This window comes from Chaetura pelagica, unplaced genomic scaffold (assembly GCF_000747805.2).
Source record: "Chaetura pelagica isolate M959 unplaced genomic scaffold, ChaPel_1.0 scaffold104, whole genome shotgun sequence".
Classification (NCBI taxonomy): domain Eukaryota; kingdom Metazoa; phylum Chordata; class Aves; order Apodiformes; family Apodidae; genus Chaetura; species Chaetura pelagica.
In genome coordinates, this window is record NW_009953786.1 from 8,642,346 (window position 1) to 8,651,624 (window position 9,279).

At 42.6% G+C, this 9,279-nt stretch overlaps 1 protein-coding gene across 1 annotated transcript in view; it reads right to left on the reverse strand.

The window, feature by feature from the left end:
• Window positions 1-1,687: 1,687 nt before the first annotated feature.
• ADTRP (androgen-dependent TFPI-regulating protein) overlaps window positions 1,688-9,279 on the reverse strand; it is a 35,125-nt gene continuing 27,533 nt past the window's right edge. The window contains exons 5-6 of the mRNA XM_010000933.1: window positions 8,668-8,819; window positions 1,688-1,731 (exon numbers count right to left, since the gene is read on the reverse strand). Coding sequence (XP_009999235.1) covers window positions 1,688-1,731; window positions 8,668-8,819 — 196 coding nt within the window. The remainder of the gene's footprint in view (window positions 1,732-8,667; window positions 8,820-9,279) is intronic.

The window sequence follows — 9,279 nt, forward strand, 5'->3', positions numbered from 1 at the left end:
GGAAAACCACACACCGGATCACAGAGGTAACTCTTGGTGCATGCAGGAGCCAAGGACAAGATCTGCTGCTCATCTCTTAGCTGGAAGGAATGGCCCAAGCTTTGTTTTGAGTTTCTGACATTTAAACTGCTTACAGTGGGCTATAAGTAAAAAAAACCCAAACCAAAACAATAAAAACAATCACCCAGGAAAAAGCCCTCCAAAAATCCCACCTCAAAAACCCTATACAGGGAGTCTCCTGAACTTTCTCCTCTTCCCTAATTCACTTCATGTTTTTCTTCTGTCTGCCTCTCTGAAATATTTCCTTTGACCAGCATCTTTCAGCTGAATTTTTTCCATGTTCTCCTTTAGCTTCAAGAGAAAAGGGGGGGAGGATGCGTGGGAGGTGGTGTAATTGCTTACATTCCCCTTGCAAAGTTAGCAGGCAAGAGTTATCTGGATAAGCTGGGAATTACTGAAGGCACACACGCCTTTCATTGAGTTAACTTAGTTTACAGTCTAGCCCTATTATGTTAACTTCTGAGACTATAATTTTATCAGGTGCTTAACATGTGAGAAGAGCAGTCTTATGTATACACGGTTTTTGTTTGTTTGTTTGTTTGTTTGTTTTTAATGCTCACAGGCAGCTTACAATGTGTTTAATTTTCACTAAGTTCCAGCAGCAGTTGAAATATGAAAATAACACCCCTGTGAAATGCATGCACAGTAGCTCCAAGCTTGGGGTTTTGGCAATGGAGCAAGACATTTACGTACTGCAACTAGTTTCAAATCCTGATTTAAATGCCAGGCTGATAAGAGAGATCTTTCTTTTTCACATTGACCATTAAGGAACACTTAAGCTAGTGTCAGTTTTGCCTGTTTATTGGAGTTTGCAAATCAGATCTCCAGTGTTTTAGATGTTAACAAGATGTTGAGGCTAATAACAGAAATCAACTATATTGAGCAAGATTAGTAAACATGTGAATGGAGTGTAATTATATGTCAGGCAGCTTTATGTTAAACAGTGCTTTAAATTAACATGCTTTCTGTCAAAGCAATCATACAGTCAGTATAATTAAGTTACTTTTGCTGCAAGATTAACTGAAACCAAGAAAAAGGAAGAAAGTGTTGCATTCAGATTTCCTGTTAAAATAGAGGGGAGATATTATGCATATCAATATTCCAGAATGTTTCTCATTAGAAGAACTTGGCTTCATGGTGAACTTTTTTGAGCAGACATTCCTATTTACAGTCCTTGTTAGCCCAATTTGTTAGCTAGCTAGCTTGAAAGTCACAGCACTGTTAAAACTGCTCCCCCCCTCTTAATTTTTTTCAAGACTTGATGAAGGGTAATCCAAACAAGAGCTGGCTTGCATTCACAGGTCTTTTACAGAGTGGTGCCAAGCTCATGAGGGAGTTTGTTTTCCAGTGACGAGTTTTAACCATGGACACATCCTCACGTACGTTGTGCAAGAGATGAGAAATCTGTGTAAACAGATGAACACAATTTTCTTATTCATAGCAGTTGCAGAGTTATCATGTAAAGAGGCAAACATTTAATACTTTCTGCCAGTTTTGCATATGTCTGATGACAAAATGGCTTCACCAGAAGCTGCGATGCATTGGAGAAAGAATTTATCACAGCTGCATTCATTTTCTTCTACTTCATGGCTTCAGAATTTATGGCAAGATTGTTTGTCTTGAGGATTCACCTGCCTTTCCTCTTGTAGTCCAGTATTACTATTGACTCTCCTGTTTGGAGGCAGAAAAGAAAAGATTATTGGGGGAAAAAAAACAAAAACACAAAACCAAAAATGAACAAACAAAAAAAACCACCAAAACACAAACAAACAAAAAAAGCCCATCAGAGAAGTCCTCTCACAGATCAAGCACACTGCTGGGAGGAGGATGTGAACCTGGCCCAACCCTCCTGACATCCCTGGGGAACCAAACCTGTCTGGGAGTGGGAGCAAGCTATGAGGAGTGCATGGCTTGGACCAGCAGCTCATGCCCAAGTGCTGCAGAAGTCAAATGAGCCTGGGATGTCCCTAGTAAGTAAGGGATTACTGAGGAATAATTTGAAATCTACCATGCACTACATCCCTCAAAAATCATAGTACTTTGCTAGTGGGGAGAGTGTGTCTGCCACCAAACAAACCTAGCTTGGTGCAAGAATATGTGGAAAGCATTAAAAATAAAGTTCATTGGAAAAGGCACCCAAGTAGGTCAAGAGAGGTTCTCCTCCCTCTCTGTTCTGCCTTCGTGAGGCCGCATTGGGAGTATTGTGTCCAGTTCTGGGCCCCTCAGTTCAAGAAGGACAGGGAACTGCTTGAAAGAGTCCAGCACAGAGCCACAAAGATGATTAAGGGAGTGGAACATCTCCCTTATGAGGAAAGGCTGAGGGAGCTGGGTCTCTTGAGCTTGGAGAAGGGGAGACTGAGGGGTGACCTCATCAGTGTTTATAAATATGTTAAGGATGAGTGTCTGGAGGACAGAGCCAGGCTTTTTTCAGTGATTTCCAGTGATAGGACAAGGGGCAGTGGGTGCAAACTGGAGCACAGGAGGTTGATACATCAGAAAAAACTTCTTTACTGTGAGAGTGACAGAGCACTGGGACAGGCTGCCCAGGGAGGTTGTGGAGTCTCCTTCACTGAAGACATTCAAAACCCACCTGGACAAGTTCCTGTGTTATGTGCTCTAGGTGACCCTGCTCTGGCAGGGGGGTTGGACTAGATGATCTTTTGAGGTCCCTTCCAACCCCTAAGATTCTGTGATTCTGTGAGATTCTGTATCAATCCTGCAGCTGAGATACCTGGAGCAACCTCACGTGTCTGGCCAGGATGGCAGAAGGCCTACTGATGACCCACAGCTTTCTGAAACACCAGCTAAGGACCAGGCATGTTACCATGGGCTACCAACAGTGGCAATGACCAAATATATTTGGGTACCCTTATCTGAAGCAGTGTCTCAGCCTCTCTTCTTCCCTGCTGATGACCATTTACTCACAGGGAACCCTCTTTTAAACGAGCTTTCCTTGTGCACAGACCACAGAGGCTGTGAAACCCTAATTGCTGTATTTTATTTCTCTCCAGCCTGCACAGCATTTGGCAATTGTCCTGATAAGGAGCAAAATCCTTGCATTTCTTCCTTCCCAAACAGTCCTGTAAGTATATTGTAGTGACCAAACAGAAATTTTAAAGAAGGAGAAAAAATTCCACCAGTAACTATTAGTCCAATGAGAGTATATTAGTAAGCACCTGTTAATGTTTGGCCTTCAGTGATGAAACTGTAAGCCCTGGGTTGCCAGAGCTTCAGATCCGGTCTCCCTCCTGTGGATCATCAGATAAACTTGTCAGCAGGAGGAGGGCATGTGACAGATGGTGCAGGTTTCTTTTAAATAGCTGGACTGCTCTACCCAAGGGATAAACTTCAGCTTGGGGGAGTGAAAAATATGAAGGACATAAATATGCCATCATAGGTTTGTGGCACAACTAGGATGAATGGATGAGACAAAAGCAAATATTGGTATTTAATTTGCAAACTCTGGGCCATAAATTGTCTTAAATTTTATTTTCATTCATCATGGGCAGTATAGTGAAATTGTAGATATAAATCTCATTTGTTCACTGAAATAACTAGATATAGCCTGGACTCTTATTCTTCGCTTTTAAAGGCATGATAGAGCAAATGAAGATATCTTCTGGAAAGGAGGCTCCTGGACACTGTATCAGTTAAGGGTGGCACCTGCGTCTGGGTCGACAACTACCTGCAGGGCACGAGCATTCTAGCATTCCCACAACAACTGCTGTTCATAAGCTGGTACCAGTACAACGGTAGGATGGCTTTGTACCCCACACAGTTTCCCTTTGCATCCCTTTGTTTGCCACACGGGTTTCTGCAACCCTAGCAGCTGCTCAGGAGGCTTCCCTCACGTGGTAGCATTGCCTCGTGTTGCGCAGATCCACGCGCTGTCGCCTCGGCTGGGTCTCCCAACGCCCAGGTGTGCAGGGTATTAAGGGAGCTTGGTTTCACAAGCGCGTAAATAGGAAAATAAAACCCAGAAAAAACAATCGGTTCCTAAAACCTGTATATCTGTGTTTCCAGAAAATGCATTTAACGTACAAGTACTCCAAAAAGAAGGGGAAAGGTACATGAAAGGGAAGATTGCTGTCTGACTTCAGCTCAGCCCCAGGTGAATACATTTCAGCAAGGGTTTCACAAGATACTCAGGAGCTTGTAGAAGATCTGGAGGAGCACATCCATCCATGCACTGGACACACGGAAATTGCTCCATGATAAATTTCCTCTTTTACCTGAGAGTGATGTCTCTTATTCTTGTTGTACTGCCTTATCCCTCACTTTACAATATATTTAATTCTGGCTTTGATCCCCTCATCTTCCTCAGCCAGCTGCTAGCCAAAGCTTTCCCATTCGGAGGACACTGAGCATCCAGGCATGGGTCTGTTGGAGCTGCTTCCCTCTCTGACAGCCAGCCTGCCGTTCTGCTCCGTTTCTTTCCCAAAGGACAGCTCTATCACCTGGGGATGAGCGTTTCTCTGGACTTGGCAGAGGCTTTCTGGCTGTAAAACCTCACAAGTGGTTTGCCCAGTGTCACTCAGCAGGCGTATAAATCACTGGTGGAGTTGGTAGCTGTTGCTATCCCAAATCAACCTGCATGTCAAAGCATTGAAATGAAGCAGCTGATGAAGGTTGGGTTGGGTTTTTTTTCAGGTTTTTTTAGATGAAAGACAAATGAATCGGCTCCATTTTCAAATGCTGATGCCAGAGAAGAGACCTGATCTGAAATGTTGTTCTGTCTGATGTGGAAAACTTTGATCCAAATTTCTCCCAAGGATCTTGTTGTCTCACCAGCAGCCAAATCCAAGGGAAAAACTCTTTTGCTTTATTTTTGAGGGTTCTAGTTTGACTGGTCCAACTAACACAAGATCAGTTGCCTACATAATGTTTTCTACCCACAGGGAACAGGAGAAGCTGTCACACGGTTCATCTTTGGCACTCGGACTCTGCAGCCAAATGCCTGACTGAGGTAAATTTATGGCAGTGAAAGAATCAGCCCATTGTTTCCAGTTATCCTCTTTGGAGTTTCTGTATTGCTCAATATTGTCTAGTGCTCTAGAAACTCTGGGATTTAAAACAAAACAAAACAAAAAAAGTCATTACTGGTACTATTTTCTGTGCCTCTCAGGCTGTGCAGCTGGGTTGCCTTAGTTACCACCAATCCAACTGTGCAAGGGGAGGAAGAGACACATGAGACAGAATACATTTTTAAAACCTCTGATAGTGTATGAAACAGTTTGTCTATAAATAAAAAAACCCAACCAACAACAAATTTAGGGTCTGCCATTATTTGGTTGTTCTGTAAAGGAAAAACAGGGTTATATTTTTTGACAGTCTGGATTTTCCAGCTCTCAGAAAAGATACTGCATCTTTTTGGTCAAGCATAAGACATAGCTTTAAAAATTACTTGCTTGAAGCTGAAAGCTGCCATCCATAGGTTTCAGACTAAGTTAGAACTGAATATACCCTTAAGGGTGAAAACAAAGTATTTATGTAGCTGGTTTTAGAAAAAGTGATAGTGGCCTTAAGCTGTAAAGGAACATAGAAGAGAGCCCATAGGAAGCATGGTGTGCTGTGGGACAAGCTTCATTTGCCACAGGATGTAAGTCCAGAAGGAGACCAGGCTTGTCACTCACGTGGAGCTATTTGTTAATCAGTTCTTGCACCTTCGAATAAACACAACCTAGCTATGCACAAACCTGGCAAGCTTTCTTTCTTCAGGTGGGAAAGAAATAAAAAATTCCACTGCCCTGGAGCCTTTCCCTTTGGGGGAACACTAGGTCACAGCAGCCCAGGCAGATGCCGCCAGCATCAAGTCTAATTGCCTGGTGCCTACAGGTGTTTTGGAGAAGGTGCTTCCAGATGTGCCCACAGGAACCTAGTGGGCAATTTCCTTAGTCTGTAACTCAAACTGGGCCTTTGAGGGACTGAGCAGAAAGCACAAGAGAAGCGCAGAAGTGCCCTTCTGCCCACCCTTTCTTTAGGAGGAGGGAGGAGGTGGACAGGGAGAGATGAAGTCTGTCCCTCCACCACCCCAGATATTTTGCTTTGTGTGTGCTGTTTGTTGTTGTTTTTTTTTTTTTCCTGCAGGGTTGTTTTAACTGCCTCATCTCCCTTACTGGGACAGGAAGGTGAGATAGGAAAGGGCAGGATGAAAAAAAAGTACACAGAACCATTTCTGCTGTGAGAGGTATGTTGGAATCACTTCTTCATTCAGTTCACAGCTGTTTTTACTCTGGCAGTGCTGAGCCAAAGATTTGTCTCCGTCAGGAACATATTAAGACTCTGGCACACTGTAATTTGGAATAGCTTTCTTCTGGCTGTGTTTCAATTCTTATTGGGACCTTGTTATCAATACCAGCTAAAGGAAGTCCTGCCCTTCTCTTGAGTGGACACATCTGGGAAATGGATGGGGAAAATGATCTGAGTTGAAAGCAGTCCCTGCTTGCAAGAAACAGGCATGTGTGGTGGAGTAGGAAGGAATGAGGGGTGGTGGGCAGGAGCTTATAGAGAGGTTATTGCTGCCAAATCCCCTGTGTTATGAAGGCAGAGTTGCCAGCTACTGGGGTGCAGCTTGTAACTTCTTTTGTCCATGTACAGCAAATCCAGGGAATGTTGCCAGTCCTGGGGGTGAAGAGCTGAGGATGCACATGAAGCAGCAAAAAGTTTGCACAAATGTGGGAAACTGTAATTCAGAGGGAAGGTCCCACACGTGGATGAAAATACCATGTAATTGTTAAGGCCATGAGTTTGTGGCTCCTTTGAAAAATATCGAGTATGCATGGAGAGGCAGACCCACCACACACAGGAGGCCTTCTTGGATTCCAAGAGCACACCAGATACTGATGTAAGATATCATGTATGCTACATTTATATATGTGTTCTCTTAGGTTACATTCATGCTATCACAACTGGGGGTGATTTTCAGCCTTTCTGTGTGCACAGAAAATCAAGTTTAGCGCTTGCACCGGTTTCTTTTGTTGTAAATTAACATCTTTTAAGCCAGTATATTTAGTCAGCTGTTCATAATACTTCTGATTTTTTTTTGCAGTAATTTGATCTCTGCATGGCACAACCTTTTGTCTGATCAATTAACACTAAAATTATTTTAATTCTGGTTATCTCTAACTTATGCATCAGAGATACTGATCTAGTGGGAGGTGTCCCTGCCCATGCAGAGGAGTTGGAACTAGATGATCTTTTAATGTCCCTTCCATCTCAAACCATTCTATGATTCTGTGATGATTCTATACTCTAGGCTTGAAATTACTAATACGTAGTCAGTGATGAATGTATTGGATCACATGTAAAGACCCATACTGTCTTGTAGTGATTATGTGGTCTTTGATTGTAAGAGTTACTATTTATGTGATGCCTCCAGAGCTAGTGCAGAAAGGCTGCAGATCTGTTTTCATTTACCAGCAATCCTCATCTCGTATCATGTTTATGCAAGAACAGAATTTGCCCAAGATTTCCAAACGTGGACATGTAGAGCAACCATCTTATTTGCAAAGGTACCAAGCAGTGAAGTTGGTTATTCAGCACATTTGAAAGTCAATCTGCTGCTTTTAGGTAGCTGAGTATGGATGGTGAGAGACTAGCTACAGACACTCTACTTTGGCTTGACAGGCATGTGAGACTTCACAAAACGGATCAGTCATCAAATGTTCCCTGAGAACAGAGGGAGGTTGTCTTATTTACTTTCAGAGGTGTTTTTGCAGTGTTTTTTCTTTCATCAGAAAGCTAGTTTAAGAAATTGCAAATGTTCACACTTTTGTCCTGAATAAAATATACACGTTTTCCTGACAGAAACACTTTCATCCTCAAAAACTTAATCTTGAATGAAAAAGGAGAGAGGAAACCAGAAATAACAAAATAATAATAGTAATAATAATAAGTCAAACCCCCAAAGCTGCTTCATCAGTTCTTTCTTTCTTTCTTGCTCCTGTTGAATGTGTCCTACTAAACTATTTTCCTCTTTTCCTAACTGCCCATTTGTCCAAGGAAACTGCCTTCATTTTCTTTAAACTGCTACTGGTTATACCACTACCAAAGCTGAAGGGAGATGTTCTCAACAGTTTGTAAGACTTTCTGAAGTGCTCCTTTATTGATGGAACTGCTGAGGTGCACTAATGGGTACACTAATGCCTTCCTATAAATTTTCAGTAAACAGTGCCATTCCCTAGTCCAACAAACACCACATGATGCAAGTGTAAGAGTTTTAGCCAGAGAGATTTGGCTTCTCTGCTCTGTTGTTTGAAAAGGAATTAAAAATCCAGTGATTATGCTGGTAAGAGGCACTTCTTGAATCCCATTAGAGGAACCTGGCCCAGCCTTTTCTCCGGCAGGGTTGGGATGCTTGTCCTGGTTTGTTCTCTCATAATAACTGGTTAGGACCTGGCAATCTCTATCATACACCCAAATTCCGTCCTCTTCCCACCCACCTAGGCAATTGCAGGAGCTCATTTGATTGATAGATAGATAGATAGATAGATAGATAGATAGATAGATAGATAGATAGATAGATAGATAGATAGATAGATAGATAGATAGATAGATAGATTCTTTTTTTTTCATGTAGATGGAAGTGAAAACAAAATTTGGACTGACCCCATATCATACGGTTGAGGAACTCCCCGAAGTTGTAGAAGGAGACCATGACGACAAGGCTACCGGCGAAAAAGGCTGCTAGCCCAGCTGGGCTGAACAAAGCAAAGAGAGGATACACCCACTCTCCCGTCACAGAATAAATCCACAGGACCCTAGGTAAGGGGAGAAATCACCTTTGGTTAGGACTATTCAGTTAGAAAAACCACTTCATGATTTCTAACTCCTGAAGGGCCAAGTTAACAAAACAGTCTTGATACAGAGAAAATTAGCTCAGCTGTTGATACATCTCCTTGGCATTTGGGCTATTTGCTGTGAAGCACACTTGAGCCACTGCTAAATTAGCTGGGTTTCAGGGCAGGTTGAAATGCACACAGTGTTCTGCTGTCACCCTGGTGGCATTGGCTAATAATGGCAGTAAAGTAATAATAAAATAGCAAAATGCTCAGAAATAGGGATGTGCACTTGGCTATTTATTCTAAGTGAGGCTTATTCAGATAAGCTCCCCCATACCTGTTTGCTCTTTACTTGCAACAGCTTTTTCGCCCCTATCCATTTCTCAAGGGTCTGTGGGGACAAATCGCTCTCTCTCACTGTCTCTATCCTGCCACTGTT